We start from the raw sequence: 25858 nt of genomic DNA, 5'->3' as shown, positions 1-25858 counted from the left end.
AAACCAAAAACAAACAAACAAAAAAACACCCCCCAAGGAATCAGTGAAGCTTGGCCTGCATTGTCTTCTGGCCACAACCTATTTTAGGTGGGGACAGGAGCTCTCCTGTTCCCCTACTTCCCCACCTTGGCTTTTCTCACTTATGTTACCCGCCTCGTCTTTCTGGGCACTTGAGACTCGCCCCTGCCACAGTGCCTATCTGGCATTAATAGAATCTGTTTCTTGGTGAGGCTGTGGGAAATGCTGCTCTGTATTTCTTTAAGATCTCCACCAATTCTGACCGTTTGGTTGTGAGCCAGAGGAAGGAGTCAGGATTTAATTTTAAGTACAGTGGGGAATCACTGCAGTTTTGTCCACAGGGCAAGGATGCTGTCTGACTTCTATTTCTGCAGGATGGAGGCTGGACTGTAGGAGAGCAATAGAGGATGCGGGAAAACCCTGAGGAAACTCCTGTAGAAGTCCAAGGAACAGACAACAGAGCACTATGGGCAGCCAGAGGAGCTGACTGGCTATGGGACTTCCTTCCCTATCTCCCCTGTTCTTTGTCCTGACGAAGACTTGCCTCTGGAGCAGGTTAAGAGTTAGCAACAGGGCCGGTGAGATACAGAGCCTGCAGCACTGATGCAGCAGCAGAATGGGCGAGAAAACCAGCAAGCGGTTTTCTGTGTGGCCACGTTACCCTGGGCTCCAGTCATTCTTGGGGCCACTCACAGGGGTTGAGCGGGAGACGGCTCAGCTCAGACAAGTAATGCATTTTTTGGACCATAAGACACCTAGGTTTTAGAGGAAAATAGGAAAAAACTTTTGAAGCAAAAAATGTGGTAAAATATTTAATAACATAACATAGTATTTCACCAAGGTAAATGTAAACAGAACTTAGCAGTAGCATAAACAACCATCATTCCTCCCAAATGGAGGGTGGGGGGGAGTGCATCTTATAGTCTGAAAAATACGTAGTTAAAACAAAACCAACTCTGATTTCTGTCCTGCAAATGTGCCCAGTCCCTACAATTACAGAGAAGACTTGACCCTAAAAAACTTTATCACCTTCAGAACATGGTTGTAAATCATCTGAATGGCTAACACCTGGGAGTCCATAAAGCAGAAGATAATCCCTTATTCTGTGTGCTAAACGTCTGGGCATTTAAGAAAGCCTTGCCATGAAACACTTTAAAGTAATTTTTACTACAGGATAGAAAATATTAAGGAAGATAAAACTTACAGTGTCATTTTTGTTTCATATAACCATGAAATGTATTGCAAATTAAAAAAAAAAAAAACTAGTTATAGGCCTGAGTCTAAAAAGGGGTAATCATATGAGTATATAATATAGGTAAAAACTAAAAGTCACGGTCATGTTTTTCCCTGATAGACATTAATAGAAAATTTTCATTAATTCTATACTGACAAGCTAAAAAAAATGAAATGATGTATTTCACCAACACCAAATAGCTTTATAATTAGTCATTTCTGATTAATTACTCTAGACAAAATCAACTCTTGACATTCTAATTATCACTAATTCTTTTTAAATTGTTGTTCAAGAAGTTTTCTGCCCTTTACCCCATCTCAGCCTACCCCTAGCCCTCCCCTCCCGTCTCCACCCCTCCCTCCTTGTTATTGTCCATGTATCCTTTACCCTTTTCCTTCAAACCTTTCCCCCCTTCCCCTGAAATTCTCTCCCCTCTCCCCTCTGGTCACTGTCAGCCTGTTCCCAATTTCGGTGTCTTTGGTTATATTTTGCTTGTTTGTTTGTTTTGTAATTATCACTAATTCTTAAATGAACAATTTAAAGGAAAATCTGCAAAGCCTTCCAATTTTCTTTTGTTTTTTCTCTTCCTTAATGGCCCCAGTTTCATTATTACGCTGCAGAGAAATACATGAGAATAATATACACCACCTGTAAATTATCTTGTATTTCCCATCGCGTCCCTTGTCGGACAAGGCGACCTCGTAACTGTAGGGGAAGGTAAGGCCGCTGTGGGGTCCGCATGAAAGTCCAACAGGGGGAGCCCAGGACAACACGACTGCTCTTGCCTGAATGTTAGAAACCTGAGGAAGAAAAACATAAACACAACCACTCAAATCCATTCCACACTAAATCAAACTCTACTTCTTCCAATGACATTTTTGGGATTAGCGGTGGCGGTAAGAGACTCCCTTTCCCTTGGATTTAATTCCAGGTGACAATTCCACTTTACTGACAGCACAGACAAGCACCCTCCATGGCGCTGTGCTCTCTCGTCAGGCCCTCGTGTCCACAATACAGCGCCTGCAACATCTGTCCTCATACCGCACACCCTGACCCAGTCCTTTGTAATTCCTGCCCCATGCTGCAGAAAATAAGATAATCTGTCATGTTTGGTAATTGGTTAAAGGTGAAAATCTGAACATAAGGCTTCACTGATCAAGATTCTATAACATTATGTGGAAGAAGCCATACCCAAAGGTACCTTCCTGGGGCCTCCAAAGCCTTGGGTGGTGCAGAATTATTCTGCAAGGCTAATACAGCAAGTAATCACTTAACATTGTCAACTGGTTCTGCAACTTTAAGTGAAAATGATGCATAACAAAACCTAACAAAACCAACTTTACCATAGGCTAACTGATATAAATAAGTTTCTGTGGCATTTCAACAACAGTATAAAGGAGTGATGCTGAACTGAGCAAAGTGAGGTTATCTGCGGACCCACTCACTGTACCTTACGAATGAAGCTGCTTTCAAGTCCTGTGGGCTCCCTGGATACCAAGGCCCAGGACGACGGGGTACAAACGTGTGTGGAGGTGGACAGTTCACCTCTGCAAGCTCTGCTTCCATCTTTATGGTTTAACGTCATTTGAACACAGCAGTCTGAGGCTTGAAGTACCCCAACTTCCTTCCCTTACTAAGGACTTCCCTAGGGCACGTTCTGTACCATCTGCCAGCTATCTTCAGTGGACTCCCCACCGGCTGCCCACAGCGGTGGCCAGCTCACTTCCAGACCCCATGCTGGCTTCTTTCCCTTCCTCACCTGGGACACCTCCCCATAGACATGACTTACTTTCAAAATGTTTCTGGAGAAACCCAACCTAATGCGTGGTCTAATTCTGTAAAATCACTCTATGAACAGAATTTTAATGTTCTAATTTTATAGAGGTTATTTTGTTGCTCTCTGGATAACATTAAAAACCAACTAAGAGTTAATATAGACACCAAAGCTTCATGTTCATACTTTATAGCTATAGAGTATCAGGCTGTGGATGGAGATATGTAAACTGCTCCATATCCATCTTTTTGTCTTCCACATCTGTCATTATCTGATCTACATAAAGAGTGCTAAGATGTAATATAAAATTATTTAAAAGTATGAGGAGTAAAAATGAAAACTGAGTCTCCCTTTTCAGCCTGTTACTCATTCCATTTTTTGCAGACTGTTCCACAGCATTTCTGGTCTGCACAGATATAGTCATGATATATAAGTAACCAATTATCTAATCAAACTTCTATTCACGCTGTAAGAGCCAGCCTAGCCTCACTATCCCCAAATAGCCTTTCCTGAAGTATCTCACCCATCACCATTCCTCTTGTCCACAGAACCTGGTTGATATCTCTACTACTGCTGACCATGCTGACGCTAAATCTCTACCTTCTCCACTGCACTGTGGGGCACCCTAAAGACAGGGCCCAAGTCATATTCAATCGTGAGTAGTGGTTTCTTAGTAAATGTTTGTTGTAAAATAAAAAATAAAAATCAAAGGGAGTAATAAGACAGTCCGAGTTTATGATATAGGGGTCAGTGAATGGTAAACTAGCATTACACATCTTTCTAAAACCTCTGATGACACACTGTTACAGAATCAATCCAGCCTTCTTTTTAAAAAAATATCCTCACCCAAGGATATGTTTACTGATTTTTGAGAAAGGAAGGGAGGGGGGGGAGGAAAGGCGAGAGAAATAGAGGAAGGGAGAGAAACATCGATCAGTTGCCTCCCTCCCTGACTAGGGACAGAATCCACGACGTAGGTATGTGCCCTGGTGATAGATCAAACCCATGACCTTTAGGTGTATGGGACGATGCTCCAACCAACTGAGCCACCTGGCCAAGGCAGACCCACGCCTTCTCGCTATGGCTCTAGGCAAGCAGCGCGCCTCCTGCTGCACCCCTCCTCTGCCGTGCAGTTGTGACACGCCTTCAGGATGCCGCCCCTTTGTAAAACTCTGGGACTTGGCTTTTGACTTTCTTGCTTTCTTGGCTTTAGCAAACTTCTTTTAGACCCAGTTCAAAGGCTGCTTTTGTTTATTCTTTTAATCCTCATCCCTCACCCTGTGAGGGCCTGTGGGCACACAGGTGATTAAGATACGAGCTCTACCTCAAGAAGCACCAACCCAGTGGAGAGAAACAGATGCGTGGGGGGCCTTGTAGGGGACACATGGAGCGCAGGGACCCACAGCAGCAGTTTGTGACTGATTCAGGAAAGGTTGCTGTGCCGTCCTGTCTGGCCTTCTGCTCAGAATCAACCACTATTTTCTTTGTGCTTGGGCTGCATTTTGCTGCTACCTGTATTTGGCACCTTTTGCACTGTACTGTGCTTTGCTTGGTCATTTGTGCATCGTTCCCCTGACTCCATGTTAAGACAGCATTTCCACTGTGCACACCAAAGTATTTGCTGAATTCCTTCACATGCCACCAATGAGTGATCTTGAGCTACTAAGTACTAGATTTGATTTTTAACTTAAAAGGAGATATTTTGCTATGAAAAGTTCAGTTCATAATTTAAAAGGTGGCTGACTAGGTACTGGGAAACCTTCCACTGAGGTGATAAATGGCTGCTCTGCACAATTCCAAAAGCACAGTGGGTAGTAACTCTGATTCCATGACTGGTGGTGTGAAATACCATCACGTCTCAAAACAATTCAGTCCGAAGCAAGCACTTCAGATGCTGAACAAGGATTCATCGATTCACAACCTTTTAGCCTATCTTTTCCATCAGCTACTAAGAATTTACGATTTTCCTTTTGGACATGGTTAAATTATTACTTAACCTAACAGTGATGCACAACACTTGGAGCATCAACTAAAATTGTGTCCAACTTCTCCCTAGATTTGCCTTAAATGGGCGAGCCGACACCTGTGCAACACAGAGAACACGGAGAACGCGGCTCTCCGGGCAAACGCAGTCTTCTGACGGACAGCCTATCAGAAATGCACTAAGAACTCGGCATCACTTTCAAAGGACAGCAGCTTCTGGGAATTTTTTCCTCGAGCTAAGCAACCAGCCTGCCACCTAGATTACTGCCACGGCTATGGGGCCAAACCCCTCCTGTGCGCTGTGGCTGCCTCCCTTTCACTGATTCCTGGGCCTCAGGTTTCCTTTCTTTAGGCAGTGGAAGCAGAGAGAAAGAAGGCTTTGTCTCTGTTAGAACTTGGAACTCACTCCCATTTCAAGGCTGATGCCAGCAAATTACATGGTGCCTTTCAAGAGAATGCCACGTAAAAGGGAATCCTCAGCATCAGATGTGCATTTCCGCCAAGTGTGCAGGGAGGTGATAACCTTGATGAGAGATTCAGAACTCTAGCAAATCCGCTTGGGTTCAGGCCTCTTTCTGAGCAACTGCATGCTCACACAAGCTTCCCTCTCTGGGGTGGAATTTTCTCACCAGCAGTGGCCACTGAGCTGAACTGGGGCACGGCTAATCTGATCATCACAGTGACTGTCATGGCTGTTACCCAAAAATAGAAGCTCCGAGGCCACAAAACTAAATGACTTTCTGATGTTTAATTACTCTGCCATAAATAGCAGTCGATCCCTTTTGTGATGGTGATTAAAGTGGTGATTTCTAAATACAGACTTATTGGACAAGACCCAATTTGACATATGTCTCGGCCCTAGTGATATACTGGTCTCTTGTGTGGGTCACTTGTGTTAAGTCTGCACAGAAATTATTTAAATTACACTACTTTAAAGTATCTTGAAGGACTCCAGAACCACCAACTACTTCTAAATGATTACACACTGACTGGAAATCATTCTTGCCTGTGTATTTACCAAATGGAGATTCCCACTTGAGAACAGTTGTTAGTTAAAAGCATCTGTGTGCACACATTCGGAATGACAGGACTGCATTATTTGGTAGCTGTTCGATATCTAACCCTTAGTTCCCTTCCTCTCCTGTTCTTCCCAGGCGATACGAGATACAAATGGTGTTATTTGGATCAAAAACACCATTTCCTCTCATGAAGTTAATAAATTTGTTATTGTCATGTTTAAAAATATTTCTACTTAAGTTAGTTAGTAGCTTCTAAATTTGGTCTGGTCTTTGGATTTCACTATGTGGGTGGTCTGCTGATCCAATTAGTAAGTATGTTAAAGAAACATGACCATAAATACCATAAAAATACTGGCTTCACTTCAAAAGCACCATCATGAAAAATAATAACACAAAGGAAAATTCAAAAGGAAAAGGTCACAGAGGTCATCACTCAAAGGAATAAAGGACATTCAAATACAGGGTTTTCACAATCATATGTTTCTGCAAATCCTTAAATGCTAAAAACCTAAAATCTGTTTCCAGACATACTGCTGTTTATCTTTCAAGGAAGAATCGCTTCTTGGAAGGACAGTTGTTCCTCTTAGTTGTTTCCTCACTTCTGGAGCCAACAAATCAATTTTTTCTATTAGCTAAATGTTAGCAGATGGAAACAATGCAGAAAACACAATTTCAGGTGACATTTACTTACATCATAAAAATGAACAGCCCAGCAGTATGTGGAAGACTTCGTGTAGCACCCACAGCCGAGCAGATTACACCACACTAGGCTGGAGGTGGCTGGTACTAATACAGGCTAATTCCTACACCACTGAGAATAGTATTAAGCTTATTTCTCTAGTGCAGCAGTGGCTGTGAGTACAGTCCCCAAGGCACCTAATTGTTAGTCTCAGGACAAATATCCATTATATTTGTATCCTGGTTTACTCAATGACTAAATATTTGGATCTTTACAGTATCTGGGTTTCTGAAAAGTAAGTAACTTGCTTAATTCAGGATCCCCAAAATTCTAAAAGGATGACTGGAATCCACAAGTCCTCAATACTGTTTTGACACATTAAACAAATCATCTGCAAAATCTCAAAGAAAAATATATGCCTCTTATTTAGTGGCGTTTCCAGATGTGGCTGAAAGAAAAACAATGAAGAACAATGCTTTATACAATTGCATGCAGGACTTTCGGCAATTCCCTTCTTTCTGTACAAGGTGGCCAGACACCCCTCCTTCACATTTCCGAGTGTAACAGGGACTTTCATTTTTCCCTAATGATATGTTATAAACTATAAAGAAATACTCCATACTCCATTCCAAGTACTCTGTAAATAGTATGTAATTTGCTTCTCCATCCCATGTGGTATTTATTATCCTGCCTTTCAAAGATGAGCAAACCTAGACTCAGGGAGGTTATATAACTTACTCAAGGTCACAAAGACAGTTAATGACCATGCTGGACCCCAACCCAGAGAACCAGATTGTACAGCACAGGCCCTTGCCCTCCTGCTGCTGCCTCGGGCTTTGGCGCCGGGCCATCCCCACATTCCGCCAGGCTGGCTGAGCCTCACCTAATGCCGGCCAGTCCTCAGACATTTTTCTCACCTGCCAGAGCCCAGCTGCAACCACTGCAGTCTGCCACACGTTTGCCCTGCAAATGTTTGTTAAGGCTTCACGATGTGACAGTGCTAGGCGTGAGGAGCACAAAGATAAGACACAATCATGCCCTGGCCAGCATGGCTCAGTTGGTTGGAGTGTCACCCTGTAGACCGAATGGATACAGGTTCAACTCCAGGTAGGGGCATCTGCCTAGGTTGTTGGTTCGTTCTCTGGATGGCGTGCGAGAGGCAACCGATCAACATTTCTCTCCCACATCGACGTTTCTCTCCCTCCTTTCCTCTGTCTCTTATAAGCAATGAGCATGTCCTCAGGTGAAGGTAAAAAAAAAAATCATAAATAAGAACTTCGGACAGAGAAAGGTAAAGAGAGAGAGGGAGAGGAAGGAAGGAAGAAAAACGGTGTAAATAACTAACTGGCCTGGGAAAAGGAATGGACTGTCACCAGACCAAGGTGTATATGGGGCCCAGGGGATGGTGTGGGCAGAATAATGTTGCCCACCCCTACCCCCCCACCCAAAGATGTCCACACTGTAATCCCTGGAACATGTGAACATATTACCCTGCAAGGTAAAATGGGAGTTTGGTGATGTCATTAAATTAAGGATCCTGTGAAGCAGAGACTAAGCTGGGTTATCTTTCGGGGCCCAACTTTGTACGTGAAAGAGGGAGGCAGGAGAGTCAGAGTCAGAGAAGGAGACAGGAGGACGAAGGAGGCCACGAGCCAAAGAACGCAGACAGTTTCTAGAAGGCGGCAAGGGCAAGGAATCTGGCTTACCCCCAGAGTCTCCAGTAAGGAATGTAATCCTGTGGACACCTTGATTTTAGCCTAGTGGGGGAACATTCTGACTTTCAAAAACTGCTTGATGGAACCTAATTTTGAGTTTATAGATCTATTTAATCCTGTAGACAGAATCAAGGCAAAGACTGATGCACTTCAATATTGCTTTCATCTTGCTAGAACCATGTGATCCCCAGGAAGCATGGACTCTGTCCCTTCTGCAGTAGAGAAACAGCTAGGAATAACTCAAAAAAACACCATGTATGTGTGACAGAGACAAGGCTGTGAAGTTATGCGAATACACCTGGGACAATCCACTGAACTGCTGCTCTGCCTTCTCTCTCTGACTATGACTTCTGTTTTCCTCATAGAGTTTTTTTCTTTCTGCTGAACTGTATATGTAAACTCATCTTATGATTCTGCCCTCAAGCCCTTCCAGTCTCCCTCTGTACTGCAGCCCGCACCCACCCCCAAAGCTATCACCCACTCCTATGACTGGATCATTCCCATGCATGTGCTCTCCCCATCGGTATCTTGCTATACGCTCTCCACACCGTGCTGACCTACCAGACACTTGCAACTGCCCACTGTGTTTATCCTTCTGGTTTATCCTGCTCTGCTGATAAAACAAGCTTCACGTGGCTACGAATGGCACCAAAAGTATGAAAGGGACACAGACATGAACCTACTCTAGAGAACTCACAGATTACAGGGGAAGATACAGAAACAAGTAAGTGGAGTATGGTGCACTAAATACACGCAGAGCACAGTACTGTGTGGAGTATCCCACCCAATGGGCAGATACAGCAATCAGGGAGCACGTTAGAGGAAGCGACTAAAAGGAAGCATCTAAGCCCAAAAGCCCAGTCATCATGACACCTAATAAGGTGTCTCCTTATTATTTCTCCTTAGAATGGCTCTAGCATCCACCCTCCCCTTGCCACGGCTGATGCCACGACCGATGCCACGACCTAATTCTGACTTCCACAGCCTCTCACCAGCACTATGGTAACAGACTCCTGACACGTCTCCCTGGGTCCATCCTCCTCTCACTCCAATGCATCAGCCAACTGTCTGAATGTTCTGAAAATACAGCCCTGATTACATAACTTCTTTGCTCAAAAACTCTAAATGGCAACCTGCTCCTTAGCAGGGTAAGTGCAGACTCCCCAACCCAACACCAACACCCCACTCCTCTACAAGTACCGCATTGTGCCCCTCCTCCAACACACCTCAGGCTTTTAGGTTTAATCAAACTCAGCTATGTACTGTACCCTGAGGCATGTTTGGACTCTTCTGTTAAAAAGCCTCAGTATTTCAAACACAGAAAGAATCAAGGTTTTCCCATTTGGGGGAAAAAAACACTCCCAAGAACTTGGCTCTCTAATCTCAGATGAAAGGCTGAATCAACATTTTGAATTTTTCCCTTCAATTTCAGAGCACCTGGCAAAATCAAGCTTAAAACCTCCTAATATCACCACTACCACCAATTTTTTTCCCTTGACATTACACTCAATGTTTTGGACTTGTTTTTCTCAACCAATATTTAAGTATCTTTTTGAAATTTACCTGGAAAAATACTTGGAATTACTGAGATTTTCAAAACTTACTACTGCATTTACATAGGTAAAAGAAAATTACTGAAAGAAAACTGTTCTGTAGACCTTAGGGATCGGGGGGGGGGGGGGGGGCGGCGCTGTACCTTTGGAGGTTATGAAGAATACCTCACTGCATTCAGAGTACCTAAATACAGAGGACATTTCAGTGGATTACAACTACACAGAAGACCTCTGTTCTGTATTTTCATGCTCCATTAATAGCAGCACTATTTCATAGTTTATGAATAATCTGCAATGGGAAGGGGCCCTTTTGCTTACCTACTATGTGGTGAAAGAAAAGCACACTTGAAATACTTAAGAAAGTGTCATTTATGCTGAGACATCCAGAAGACATACCTGTGGTTTCTCTATTCCCGAAAGAATGTCTTGCACCCTCTTTACTTCCAACTCATACTCTGCATGGAAAAAGAGGCGGGGGAGAAAAAAACAGTTAATACTGTTAGAAGGCAGTAAGGCTGTCAAGTACCTTCCCCAAGACCCATACCAAAGGTTATCATTCAGTCAGTTGCCTGTTATCATCAACTTCTGGTACCACAAACATGATAATAAAAATCAGGAATGGGGTGAAATGGGGATTTCACTGTGGTTGTGCTAACTAGCCACTACATTGGCTTACATACTCACAAAGTTGATGAAATTAACACTGAGTTCCACCTAATAGTTCAATAGGCAACAGGGAATAGAGGTCCTAAGAAGGCAAAGGAGGAAGAGGAAGGTACCAGTACAGCTGGAAACTGAGTGAAAGGAAGAGGCAAGTCTGAAGAGACAGGTGCCAGCCAGTTCATGCAGGGCTGTGAATTCAGGCTTTTGAGTTCAATTTTTATTCTAAGTAGGATGGGCAGCCACTGGAGTGTTTAAGTAGAGGAGCTGACATGATCTTATTTTGAGTCTGAAAAGCTCTGTTTGGCCCTGGCTGGTGTAGCTCAGTGGAATGAGTGCTGGCCTGTGAACCAAAAAAAAAAAAATTCTGTTTGGCTTCTGCATGACAAATGGACCTGTGAAGGTAAGGGTGGGAGCACAATGACCAGGCAGGACATGGTTGCACTGATGCAGGTGAAAGATAAAGCTGGCCTAGGTTGGGGATGGTAGTACAGACGGTGAGAATAGGACTGGTTAGGGAGGTGAAAGTGCCAAAGGACTGGATATGATGGGCAGGGGTGAGAGAATGAGAAGAAATCAGGGTTCAAGAATTATCCCTAGATGTTGGCTTAATCAACTAGATCAAGGGTGTCAAAATCATTTTGACTGGGGGCGACATCAGCCTCATGGTTGCCTTCAAAAGGCTGAATGTAATTTTAGGACTGTATAAATGTAACTACTCCTCAACTACGGGCAAGGAGCTCGGCACTGCCACTGGGTAGAAACAAGGTGCCTGGCTGGATAAAACAAGGTGGAGGGCCAGATGTGGCCCTCGGGTCTTGTGTTTGCCGCCTCTGAACTGGATGAATGATGATATCTTTTAATTAGATGAGGAGATGGGCAAGTTTTGGAGAAGGGCAAGAACTATTTTAGAAACGAAAGAGGGGAATTGCTAGAAATAGGGAGGATAGGGTAGGAAGGTTGTATATAAAAAAAGATACATGTTAGAATTTAAACTTAAGAATCTGTTTTGCTAGCGGAACCTTCTGACTTTCAAAACCTGCCTGATGGAACCTAATTTTGAGTTTATAGATTTACTTAACTGTTAAACCTAGTTCATGAACTAAATGCTAGGCTATGTGATTACCAAGACATATGTCCTTGCCTTCAAGATATTTCAAGTCTAGTGGGGGTTGGGGTGAGGGTGGAGAGGGACAGCAAATAGACAATTACAATGTGATCGGTGCTGTGGTGAGTAAAACCTGAAAGAGGGGATTCTATAAGCTTCCTAGGGACCACCATCTAGCTGAGCTCTGTGGACAAGCAGGCATGTGGAGATGATGGAAACTGAACTAGGAAGTGAGAGGTCAGTAAGCCCAGCTCTTCACAGGACTGTTCATTCTCATCGTTCATGTCTAATTTCAATGTCACCTTTGCAAAGAATGCCCTCTCAACTCCCAGCCCCTGCCCCACCACTGTGGTCATTCTCATATCCTACTTATAGTCTTCCTATCACTTATCAAAACCTGAAATTTAATCCTCTTGTTTATATGCTCCCTTGTTTATGACTTGTCTTTTCCTACCAAAGTATAAGCTTCTGGAAGGTGGAGATTATATACGGCCAGAGCAGACAATTTTTTTTTCTGTAAATAACCAGATAGTAAATATTTTAACTAATTACATTTTTTATTAAAGTATCACTGACATATACTATTAGTTTCAGGGTTACAACATAAAGATCGAACATTTATACACCTTACAAGTCATCACCACAATAACTTCGACAACCCTCTCTGTTACTGTTCAAAGTCATCACGATAATACTGACAGCACTCCCTGTACTATATGTTACAGTTCCATGACTTATCTACTTTATAACTCAAAATTTATACCTCTTAATCCCTTTCCCCTTTTTTGCCCAGACAGTAAATTTTTTAATCTTTCTGGGCCACACAGGACTGCCACATTCTCCTTTGTTTCTATGGCCATTTAAAAGATCTTTGCCTGAGAAGCACACAGGAACAGGCCACAGGGAGCCTGCAGCTTGCTGACACCGGTGCAGGACATGCTCACCAGTTAGCCCGAGCACCCAGCACAGTTCCAACACAATCCAAGCTCAATGGGTACTTGTGGACTAAGTCGATAAACCATAAAAAATAAGAATTTTAAAAATTCTTATTTTTAATAAGAATACATAAAAAATAAGAATTTATAGTTGGCACCAACCTAAACTATAAAGAGAACAGTTCTTCATATTTTCCCCATTGCATTCTATTCAGTAGAATGTGCTCACCTTTGTTTTGTTGAGAAAAAGAAATAAGCTAGTAGAAATATGCTATTTTTTAAAATTATAACTAATAGAAAGTTCGTTTCCAAAGACCAAATGTCACAAGCTCATTTCTAATCAGGTATTTATGTTGAGATGTAGATAATAATGGAGTATACCCAAAAGTGGAAAGCGCATATACTTGCACCTGTTCTGGAAGCTCCTACTAAGTAAACCATAAGTACTGAGTGCCTTGAAGTGTCAGTAAAAACAACAACAGATGAAGCATCAGCACAGTTACAATAAAACAACCAGTTCAGTTGTTAAAGACAAAACTTTTTCAGTCATTGGTGTTCCCAGAATCTGAAAGACCCTATGATTTCAAACACACACGTAGCTGGATACCTCCCAATGCCAGCTCAGGGAGGCCCCTGTTTCCTCCTGTCAAGACGGACACACTGAAAGGGTCGCAGAAGAACAAGAGGCCAGGCCCAGCCTTGATTTAGCCTAGAACAGAGATGATCGCCTATTCAACAAAAATGGGAAGGATTAAAGAGCTCTGGGAAGGAAGAATCTCAGGACAGTGTACTAAGACATGAAAGAAAGGAGAAAAAGAAAAATCAGAGACCCTCCCCCCAGCCAGCTTCCAAACATTGGTGACAAAAGAAATAGTTATGCTTTTGCAAAAAAGGAATAATGGGAAAGAAGGTTTGATTAGAAAAGGAAAAAAATGTGTATAAAGCGGAAGAGAGTGGGTTTCAGATAAGAGCCAGTAACAGTAGTGAAAGGTCCTCAGATAAACACGACTTCCAGGGAGGGGCCATGACCTCCCGTTTGTCCTACCGTAATAACGAGAGCTGGCAGTTCTGAGCACTTACTCCTGTGCTCGTCAACGCACCATCACCCCACTCATTTTGACAACATCCCTTGCAAGATGGACGTTCTCTGCTCCCTTTTACAGCAGCAGAGAAGACTGAAGTCTACCTTGCACAGCCCAGTTTTCATCTCTGGCACTGAGTACAACACCTGCAGGTGTCTTTGTTGACTGGGGAATGAGGAAGAGGGACAAAGAAACAGGCTCCAAAAGCAGACGTGTCTTCCCCAGAGCCACAAGTCTAGTACATGGTCCCAAAGCAAAAGGAACCTTTGATTGCATCATGACAAATTAGGGAGACATGGGAGTCACAAGGCAGAGAGTGTGGAGAAAGAGGAGCAGAGGTTTGAGACTGGTGGGGTGTTGGATGGGGAGAATGGGAGAAAGAGAAGGCAGCAGCAGAGACTCTCTAAGTCCCAGGAGACCAGTGTGTTGTTGGTGCTTTTTAAACTCCAAAGAAGCTGTTAAGTCAATAAAACAAAGGTCCTTGGAGCTGGGGAGAAGGTATGAGAGAAAAGGAAGAAAAAAAAAAAAAAACAAACAAAACCTGGGCCATGAATGGAGACAATAAAGGATTCTGAGATCAAAAGTAAAAAGGAAGGGCGTGGGGAGGAAAGGTAGTGCCAGGACAATCGCTACCCTATTATCTCAGCAGAAACGCGCATCAAAGCCAGACTGGAACTATTCTTTCCTCCAAGGTTCTAAATTGTGAATGTGGAGAGAAAAGAGAAAAATGCATTCCCACCACATGTATTTAATGCTTTTCCATTTGTGCTGCCACAGACAAAGAGAAAAAAAGTAAGTAAATGCCAGGCACACAATTTGCACAGACAAAAGTGAAAATAAAATGTTTAACTGAGCTAAAGTGACAGTTACCACATATAAAATAAACTCTTGTACATAAAAGCTAACACTCTCTGGTATGAAAATGCCAAAATTCACAACTCTGCTGCCTAAATAACTGAGTTAACTCAGACCTCATCCTAGCTTTCCCTACACAAGATTTAGCTGTGCCTTGGAGCAGCCTTTGAATTATTATCACCCTTTTTATAAAAGAGTTTTGGAGCCCAACTGTCCATAGTATATTCAGAATATGTTTCTGCTTGCATGCATGCTTGCTTTTTCTTTCTGTTCCTGTCTTTCCAAAACATAAACACCGCATTGTGAGCAAGAAGAAAAACAATAGTTAATCCCTTCACAAAACCAAAACAAAACAAAAGAATAGTTCTGATCATTTGCCTTTTGGATAGCTTTTATATCAAATTAAAAAGAAAACCATGTTGGTTCTTGTTTTCCCTCCCTCTAAGAAACTGGTGTGTGGCAAATGAACAAGAGGTTGTCCTAGAAGAGGCAGAAATGCAAGGTTCAGATGCAAGGTGCTCTTCCTGCCTTCTTCCCTATGGTTTGCAGTAAGTATGTTAATCAATCCAGGGGTAACTCCTGCAGGCCAGCTTTGTCTTTCTCCTGGCATGGAAGCTGCCACAAGGTTTAAACAGACTAAAACCATTTTTCCACCCACTTCAATTATGTCTGTGGCCCCAGCTGAAGTGGATGGATAGAAGGGCCCACCTTTTATATCACTGCCTTCTTAATGTCTGAAAGGCGCTTCCTTGCAGTGAAGGTGCTGAAGGATTACAGGGCACTCTCAGGACAGAGCTCCAAACAGAGAAGGGGCATTTTGTTTTGCAGACGTAAACACATTTGGGGAGATGTAATTTCTTGAAAAGGCAGTAAGATGGGAGCCTCTCATTTAAACATGCCCCACTGAGAACCACCCTATTTGGAAATGCTATAAAAGGGGAAAGAGGGAATTCAGCTCGGTGACTTATGCCTTTCTTCCCCCTAAAAGCCAATCTTCTAAGAAATAAAACATTTTTAGCGAAGGAAAGGTTAAAAAAAAATACACAAGCAAGGGAAATACATTTAAAAGAAAAAAAAAACCCCACACGTAGAGGGAATATGTGTCATGTGAAATTTAAACTTTCCACAAATAATGGTTTTTATGTTTGCTCTAAAAAGAACCTGAGGTTCAGACTGTTAGAATAACTGTAAGGCCTAAACTAATTAAAATATCCCCTTCTATAAACACAATTTACTTCTTTGGTTTGTTTCACATTTTTTCCTTCTTAGAAAAGAAATCCAGCTAGACACTTAGCTGCTACAGAACGCATTTAGGGTTGTAACAGCTCCTTCATACCAGTGGAATGACATCAGCATTATTTCCCTATAACCTTCTGTCTAGTTCTCATCCACAGGGCTCATTTACAGATATGCCTGGCATAACATAATATGCTCTCTCAGATTTGCCAAGGAGCTGACTTAGCTAATCTTTTTAACAAATTACGTGCAATAAACTAGGGGCGTGGAAAAATATGCAGCTTCTGGTCATGCCCATTTTGGGGATAAGAGGCTTAAAATCAATAGCAAACATTCAATGTAAAACTAAATGAACATAAATAAATACTTTTAGATTTTAAAAAATGACTCAATAATAAGCTGGCTATCCAGTTAATGCCTACAAATGCTGAAGGGAATGAATGGGGATGAAGAAAGATAGCTTAAAAATGCTAATTGAATTACCTTTCCAATCAGAAAAACAAATCAGCTATCTTCATTTTTGAATATTACTTATGCTGGGGAAAAACAGAATTACAAATGTAGGAATTCTTACTGAAGAACCTTCTTTTAGTGATTATGATCCACATTTAGTGGTGTTAATGTATTAAAAATGTATAAACTCACAGGGAATAAATTTGCAAAATATAAGGACAATGCAGTTATTCCCAAAGACACCTATTCCAGAAATATTTTCAGATGTCAATCATCCTGATGCTAAAAATGCAAAGGCAAACATCTCTAGCCATTTAGCTAGTTAAGTGGTTACTCTATTCGAAATTCTGAAAGATAGCCAAGGGAATACCAGACTCTCAACCCTTTAAAACAAACAAACAAACAAACAAACAAACAAACAAACAAACAAACAAAAAACTCCACAGCAGGCAGGTGAACCTATGTTGTGTGAAGTTGCCGTCCAGTCCAGGAAAATATTTTCAAGAGTAACCTGGGTTCCAAACAGATTCTGGAACCTTGAAGAAAGGAGAAATGAATTCCTTCTGCAGGTGGAGTGCATGGCTGGACAGGAAGGATGGCTAGAGAATGTAAATGGGATAAGGGAGGCTGATTTCCTCCGAGCTTTTGTTGCTATTTCTGGAATTCAGTAGAAAGAATGCTTTTCTTTCCCGGCCTAAATCTGAGCAAAGTCCTACTTTAAACTTTAATGTTTAATGTTTAATCTTTAAAGTAGGACTTTAAAGTTCACATTAACCTACCTGTAGGCAAAATGGGTCTCTTCAGACAAAGTTGTAGGACACATTAGGTAACAAAAGGGACAAAAGAGCGGAACTAGGTCTGGGTCCTTAATGACAAGAGAAAGCACCAGATGTGACACCCTTGTTGACTCTCAGGTCAACTCAAAGTTTATCTCTTAGCCACCTTCTGGGATGTCAGGTAAATTGGGTTCTACCTGAACTACTAGGAGATTCTATATTCGTTTCTTTCAAAAGCTCTAAGAACAATTCTTGTGTTGACCTCACAAGGCAAAAATCGTATATATGAATGGAACTAGACAAAAGCAACTAGTATTTTTAAGGACATCAAATTAAACAGGAATGAAAACCCCACAAAAAAATGGATGAAGTATTAGGTAGGTATGCTTGCCTGGCCAGTGTGAGTCTAGCACCAGTCCTTCCCTTCCTTCTGCATGTCTGAACCATGGCACTAGCTAGCTGAGCCCGAACCTGTGCCAGATATAGCTCTTTTATTTTGGGGGAAGGCTCAACTCCATGATTATCCAGCAAAAGCCGGACCCTCCCTGGGTGTGTAACAGGAAGGCAATCGCTTAAACACAGGATAGAACGACTTACAAAGGTAATTAAAGTTTATACACTACTTTCTGCACTGGCATCTATAAACATTTCCACAAAATGTTTTTTCATTAAGGCCTGCAATGAAAACTTTTGTAATGAAGGAGTGAACAAATGATACAAATATCATGAGTGACTGTCAAAAAGGTGTGTTGTAATGAAAACTTTTCAAGCAGCATATTTAATACTTGCATAAGGCTGTGCCAACTGACAGGCAGCATCCAGGGAGCACAATTTTGTAACAAGTGAAATCTGAGTAAGAATTTTAATACTTATACCATCGATACAGCAAGTTTTGAAGTTTTTACACTCACATTTTCTTAACTGATGTCTCATATGACTATATGCATTTGCAGATGAGGACAGACAGTAAATCTATGGTGACAGAATCCAGTGAAGCTCATCAGCGGATCACGGGATCAAATCCAGAGCTAATGTCAAGGGCTAGGGCTCCAAAGAACTCGCCAGCATTTTGGCATATGGAAAAGTCATTAACTCTCCAAGATCCAACCTACCTCACCCAGGAAATCAACAAAGGCTACCTATGTAGGCACATACTCAAATGTGTATATCCATCAGGCAGGTAATGTCAATGAGTAAAAGGAGGTGGACATTATCAGGCAAACAGGAAGGGCTGCAGAAAACCAAAAAATCCCTCACTCTGTCTAAAGCGGGTAGCTGCTAAGTAATCATTTACCGCCAGAAAGGATCATGGGTTTAAGGTGGACAGATATTGCTCTTTTTCCGGAGAATTTGGAAATGAAAAGTTTATCAAGAAATTACCTGACTTGTAATTATTCTTTTATCTCTAGAAAAGTGAAGGAGTACTATGAACACCCATATTCCTCTCACCTAGATTCACTATACTTGCATTTCACTATACTCACATGCTCACATTTCATCTACACATATACAAACGTATCTAAAAAGAAGTTGTTGATCTTATGATACTCCACTCCCAAAACTTCAGTATGTTTTTCCTAAGGACAAGGACCTTCTCGTACATAATCATGATCACATCACAACCAAGAGATATGACACTGATAGAATAAAATCTAATCTATAGTCCTTATTCAAATTTCCCCAAATGTTCTAATAATGTTTTTAATGTTCCCATTGCCCCCAATCTAGGGCCTCATTAAGGAACATGTGTTGCATTAGTTATGGGGTGTTGTTAATCTCCTTTAATCTAGAACAGAAATCCCTTGTATGTATTACCTTCCTCAGGCTGATATTTTTGAAGCATCTAGATAGACCACTTTGCTTACAGCATATACCACTATCTGGATTGTGTGACCTATTTCCTCATAATTAAATTCAGGCTAAAAATTCTCACCAAGAATCCTCTATAGCACTTTGATGTAATCACTTGATTACAGTGTTGCTAGGCATATTTCTCTGTCCTCAAAGCACCTTCTCCCTCTTTCACCTGATGCTTATAGTAAACGCTGATGGTCTTTGCCAGAAGATAATGTATCAATAGTTAGCTGCAAGGGGGAGATCGATGTTCCTAATTCTATCCTTCCTGCTATGTACATCAGTTCCCTCTCCCACTTTGTCTACTAACTCATGGATTCTGTCTTTTTAAGTTCAACAAAATTTGTAATATCCCGAGGCCACCATTCTTTTGGATGCTAAAATTGTCCCAAATGTGGCCAGTGGGAACCCCTTTAAGCTGCTTTCTGCGCCTCTTGGTCCACTCTCTTCAGACTTCTGTTTCAAACACCTGTTAAAAATTCTGGTTTAAGATCACTTGGCCAACAATGAGAAAATGTGCAGAGCACAGGTGAGAGATTTTAGTAGCATCAAGTACAATTTAGCCAAAATTATTCAAAGATTCTCCACTAGTTAAATGTGACTAGAAGGAAAAAAACCTTCAATATGTCTGGTTCCTCTATCTTTGCGAAATTAAAGTTAAAACAAAGCCAATAAACCAAGAGCCATCTTATGTGACACTTTAACTTAACATATAGCAAACTTGAACTCTATAAACTTAAAAATGAACCACGGTAAACTTTAAGTAGAAAAACAGAACGCATTTGGCTCTTCTTGGATTGTGTAATTTCTGCTCTCAATTTAATCTGGCCATTTTTCATTTCTTATTTCTCCTAATCAACATTTCCCTTTAAAAAACAGATAATCAAAAGAGACAGCACCATCTGCTCCAATCCAAGAAAGAAAATGGACTGTGTGCTAAATGCATCAAACTGAAGAATAAGCTAAAGTGAAACGTTAGATTGGGCCACCAAGCAGGGAATGTCTAAATGGAGGACACTATCAGGGTGAGATTTTTCTCCAGAATTAATTGTCTGAGAACCAGATAGCCCACAAATGCAAGGTCAACGTGAAAGAAGTCGTGAGTTGTTTTTAAGCAAATTATTCTTTACCAAAATCATATTCACTGATCCTGCTGCCTCATTCTGAGTCTTTTATAAAATTAAACTATCTGGAATTTAAATTACTCCATTTTCTATATAAAATAAAGGATTCTTTTGAGCCACACAGCTGGCATCTACATTGCCTAAATGGGCTGCCTTTGTTGTTCAAAACATGACGGTCAGAGGCCTGAATAATGTCTTTCGCATGTATATTTAAAAGTGTGGTTAGAAGGTCTGAAAACTGGAATATTACACTTGTACCCCAAACCTACTATATATATGGCACACCTTACCATCCATACCAGTCATTCCAAAGTTTGCAGGTGACAAATCATTCTCAGCTGGGACCCATCCACTCACGGCTGAGCTATACAACCCCTAAGACCAAAGTGAGCTCATCAGGCCTGGGGGGGTGGGGGGAAGCCCAGCAAAATCAACCATTTGGGTCATGGACCAAGCTGAACAAGAAATAAAAATGCACAAGAGGAAAATATAAAAGATAAGAAGAAAAAAAATAGAACAGATGTCCCTACCCTAAAGTTGGGGTAGGCGGGGGCTGGACAGGTACATGCAAAAAAAACGAAACTAGACCACCAACTTACACTATACACCAGAATAAACGCAAGACGGATAAAAGATTTAAATGTAAGTCGTGACACCATAAAAGCCCCAGAGGAGAATGTAAACAGGAGAATTTCAGACACTCCATGCAGCAATATTCACCGATATGTCCCCTAGAACAAGGGATATAAAGAATAACAAATGGGACTACATCAAACTATAAGCTTCTGCACGAAGAAAACATCAGCAAAATAAAAAGGAAATCAACCATATGGGAAAATATATTTGCCACTGATATCTCGGACAAGGGTTTGATCTTCAAAATATATAAAGCACTCACATGACTCCACACCAAGAAGACAAACAATCCAATTAAAAAATGGGCAAAGGACCTGAACAGACACTTCTCCAAGAAGGACATACAGAGGCCCACAGGCATCTGAAAGAATGCTCAGCATGACTCGCCATCAGAGAGATGCAAATTAAAACCACAAAGAAATACCACTTCACACTGTTCAGAATGGCCACCATTAACAAATCAACAAACAAGTGCTGGCGAGGTTGTGGAAAAAAGGGAACCCTAGTGCACTGTTGGTGGGAATGCAGACTGGTGCAGGCACTATGAAATACAGTATGGAATTTTGTCAAAAAAAACCTAAAAATGTCACTGCCTTTTGATCCAGCAATTCCAATGCTGGATTATACCCTAAGAATCCTGAAACACCAATTCAAAAGAACCTATGCACCTCAATGTTCATAGCAGCGTTATTTACAATAGCCCAGTGCTGGAAAGAGCCTAAGTGCTCATCAGTAAATGAGTGGATCAAAAAACTATGATACATTTACACAATGGAATACTACACAGAAGAAAGAAAGGAACTCCTACCCTCCACGACAGCATGCATAGAACTGGAAAGTATTGTGCTAAGTGAAATTAAGCCAGGCAGCAAAAGAGAAATACCATATAATTTCACCTATAAGTAGAACCCAGTGAACAAAACAAACAAATGAGCATAAAAAGAACCAGAGACATGGATATAAAGAACAAACTGACAGGGACCAGTGGAGGGGTGGGGGAGATAATGGGAAAAAGGGGAATATATACAGAGGACCCATGGACAAGGACAATGGGAAGGGGGTTGTCTTTGGGAGTGCGGGTTGGATGGGGTAGGGGAGAACAATGGGGGAAAATGGGGACAACTGTAACTGAACAATAAAATATATCTTCTTATATTAAAAAAGATTCAAAATATAGCTCTCACAATTACATTAAAATTTACAATTTCTCATCTAGGCAAATGACTCTAAAATAATTTCCTGGAGATTATAATGATAAAATTTCTACTATGAAACACTAAAATGTAAAAGGTTACTTTGTGACAGACAAACTTGAAGTGACCCAAGAGTGGAAGGACAGTACAGAATATACACACAAGTCTATCCCTCCCCTCTTGTGCTGGCTGACTCTTCTCATCCTTCATGCCTCTGCTGAGAGGAGGAGAGGATGTTAGATTCTCCCCTAACATCCTCTCCTCCTCTCCACATGCAAGTATATATCCCACTGCATGTTCCTGTTCAGAATGATAAAGGTAAGCTTTATGAGCACAGGAATCACGTCTGTGCTGGGCGTCACTGATTCCCTAGTGCCTAGTTCAGTGCCTTACACAGGAACATTTATTGAATGTATGACTCAATACACACTCAGAGAAACACTACCCACAAATGCACGAACTATGCTTTTAGTCTCTAAGTATTTAGAACAAGCACTCAATAGATGTCATGGTAGAGAGAGTTGCACGGGAAGGTACCTTGATAGATCACAATTTTATGTTAAAAACACATTCTAACAAAACTGTCCAAAATCTGTCAATCTATATTTTTGCACAGGAAACTAGTATGCACCTACAAAGTTCCTAAGAACTCTAAATGTGGTGTGGATTAGAAATATTTCTACGGCTAAAACTAACAGCTGGCCTGGGAAAAAAACCTAAATAATGCCATCACAATTGCTGTGAAGGTAAAAATGCAGCTATGCACATTACTAATTAAGCAATTGAAAGTTCTTGGATCTCACTCTGGACGCTATCCTGGAGAAGAATGGAACATTTTATCTACTAGTAGTAGCTTTTTAATCTGCTGCACACTAATCTTATTTCAGAAAATTAAATCAGAATGCACAAAGTTGTTTTTAGAGGCTAAAATGTCTTAAGTTTATTTAGCCAGTTAGTTGTTCTCCAATTTTCCTGTTCCACAATAGTTTTTTTGTGTGCACAAATCGTGTGTCTCTAAAGAACCATTTGAGATGATTCTATTATGGCATTAATTACTCAGCCTAATAGAAAAGTTTGACCTGCAAAAGTATTTGCAAGTCTCCTTTTCTGCAGTCTTAGTGCATGCTTCCAACTGCCCTGACTACCCCTTTTGCTTTCTGCTTAGGAGTATGTGACCATCTGGTTGCCATTCTTCCCATAATTAACAACCCTCCAGTCGCAATCCCAGGGAACGAAAAGCTCAGCATTTTCCATTGAGGGATCTCATTCTTTGCATTGCTCTCTCAGGCCCACAAAGCCCTACTTGGCTCCACCGCGGCCTCTGCCTCTGGCTCACCACCTGTAGCAAGCATCTAGCAGAACTGGACACTTTTGAGCACACTGCCATTTGCTCCAACTTTAACTTTCAAGCAAGTCTCCTGACCCCTGAACAAAATGTTAATTTAGACTGTTTAATCTTGTTGGCAATAAGCAATTTAACTCATCCATTCCTGCCAACACCTTCCCAATAAACTCCTAAACACCCCTAACACAACTAACAGTCAAAGAATAAAAATAAAAGGTGTCTCTAAGAGATAGGAGCCAGAATGGTATGTACGCAACAGTTCTTATTCCTACAGAGCAAATATGTTCTCTTTTCACTTGCAAATTCACCATAAGGAACGAAAACACAGGTGAATCTTAAGTTTTAGGTTTTAAAGAAAAAAAGTGTGATTTTTTTCCTATCAATGTGTCCACTGTAATAAAATTTCATTATTTTAAATAACCAGAGCAATTCAAAGAATTATAAACTATAGTATAGTAATATAATTTTTAATTTCCATAAGTCTCTGTAATTCAATGTTATTGGCTAAATTGTGTTCCTCTGAAAATTCATGTATTGAAGTCCTAACTCCCATCACCTCAGCATGGAACTGTCTCTGAGATAGTGTCTTTTTAGAGGTAATTAAGTTTAAATAAGGTCATTAGAATGGGACCTGAGGCAGTATGACTACCGTATAGTCATACCTGGGTAGTTGTCAGCTTCGGCACCTGTCAGACCCTGTTCTCGTCGCATTTTGACTAGAAAACAATGTTTCAGCACTCAGCACTTGCTTGGAACTTGTCTCACTCGCTAGAACTTGTATGAGTTATGACACTGCCCCACAAGAGAAAATGCTTCATTGTTCACTACTCGTTGGTTTTGGCCCCCGTAGTGAGTTCCAGAATGAATTGATGACAAGGACCGAACTACCACTGTATGTTTTAATAGGAGGAAATCTGAACACAAACACACATGGAGGGAAGGTGATGTGAAGACACAGAGACAAGGCGGCCATCTACAAGCCAAGGGGAGAGGCCTGGAACAGATCTCTCCTCACAGCCCTCATGAGGAACCAAATGTGCGGACGCTTTGGTCCTGGACTTCTAGTCCCAGATCTGTGAGACAAGAGATCCCTGTTTAAGCCAACCAGTCTGTGGTACTTTGTTACAGCAGCCCTATTCACATGCAAATATATATATTTAGTATTATTTTTCCCATTTACCAGATATGGACCCTACAAAGTAGAGATTTTAAGAATTTGGTCAAAATCACACAGGCAAATCTAAAGAACCCACTATAAACCCTAGGTCTTCGGATTCTCAGTGTAACTATTTTTTCATAGACGACTTTTAAAACATCCTCTCATCCTGTCATCTCCTATGTCCCAGGGGAACAAGGGAACGCTGGGGAGAACAATTTTACTTATGCAAGATAAATAAATCTACCAGCTTGAAGGGATAGCTAGACCACTTGGTTCAGTACAAAATAATTACACTGGAAGTTAAAATGTGTTTATGCTACTGCTTCCATATGAGGTCATATCCAATTACAGAAGGCCAATTTAGAAGTCCAAAAAGAAGCTACTGAAAATCATTTGGAAAGCTGATCCAAAAAAGACCATTTCCTATGATAATTCTACTATTTTGTGCCAATGCATCAGTAACACAGTATTCACCCTCTTTTCCCTCACCCCACATATATCGATATTTTGAGGCTAGAACACAATTATGCAGTAATTGCTTCCAAAACACATTATAACATTTTTGCAGCTGACCGTGGCTTTAGAGAAGTACATACTGGTTCCAAAGGAACAGGAATTATGGTGGGCCATAAACTACAGCTGTTTGCTGTGTGGCACCACCTGAATTGTCTGCGCGTTGTTTTCTTCCATGTCAGCTAGTACAGAGTGTATCCGGACTACTCAACTTATTTATGGCTCCAGCTGCTTTTCCACACTTTCAGACACTTAGCATTAGCTGAAAAGAAGAACAGTCATTTTTCTGATATCTTTCAGTAGGCATAAAGAAGTCTAGGTAAGCTAAGATGCCTAGTGGACACTAATTCTGTTCTTAGATAAAGTTAACAACCACTAAGGCATAAATTAATATCTTTGTATTAGTAAAGCTCCTAATTTGACATTCTGTTACAGCCACAGAGCACAAGTCTCACAAATGTTTTGTTTTGCAGAAGAAACACCAAACTGCCAAAGAGTGTGGCCCAGGCCTGTGCTTCTAGGGAGGCTAATAGTTGCTTTGTACACATATATGGCCCCAACATTATTCTAGTAAGCCAGGACAAACACAGAACATTGGGCAGGAAGGGAGGGTGTCTACAATTAGCAGAGCAGTTGCTGGTCAACATGACTTGTCTGACTGCATGCAAAACAGACACATAGAAAAAGAGCCGAGGAAATGGATTTAAGGGTTTCTAAGCAGCAAATAGTTGAACTGTTAGTTGTAATTATTGTGAGCTACTCTTCATCGTGATATAATTACACTACATCATTAGTATTGTTGTGAACTAGCCTTCATTTCCACATTTTGAGTAAAATATAGAAATCTTATTATTCTCTTCTCTACTAAGCTTCTTTTAAGTACAGTATTAAATAGTGGTTGCTAAAATGCAACTGAGTAAGAAATTGCAAGACCAAAATTTTAAATGACGTCAC

General features: G+C 41.1%; 1 protein-coding gene across 2 annotated transcripts in view; it reads right to left on the bottom strand.

The window, feature by feature from the left end:
* The window catches only part of FNDC3B (fibronectin type III domain containing 3B), a 316784-nt gene that overhangs the window by 86675 nt on the left and 204251 nt on the right, over positions 1-25858 (bottom strand). For both annotated transcript variants that reach the window (XM_045851135.1, XM_045851136.1), the window contains exons 7-8: positions 10372-10430; positions 1901-2052 (exon numbers count right to left, since the gene is read on the bottom strand). In XM_045851135.1, the coding sequence (XP_045707091.1) occupies positions 1901-2052; positions 10372-10430 (211 nt within the window). The remainder of the gene's footprint in view (positions 1-1900; positions 2053-10371; positions 10431-25858) is intronic.

The sequence above is a fragment of the Phyllostomus hastatus genome, unplaced genomic scaffold (assembly GCF_019186645.2).
Source record: "Phyllostomus hastatus isolate PE091 unplaced genomic scaffold, TTU_PhHast_1.1 phas_contig_86, whole genome shotgun sequence".
NCBI lineage: Eukaryota > Metazoa > Chordata > Mammalia > Chiroptera > Phyllostomidae > Phyllostomus > Phyllostomus hastatus.
The sequence above is the reverse complement of the archived record's forward strand: the minus strand, read 5'-3'. Positions and strand labels throughout refer to the sequence as shown.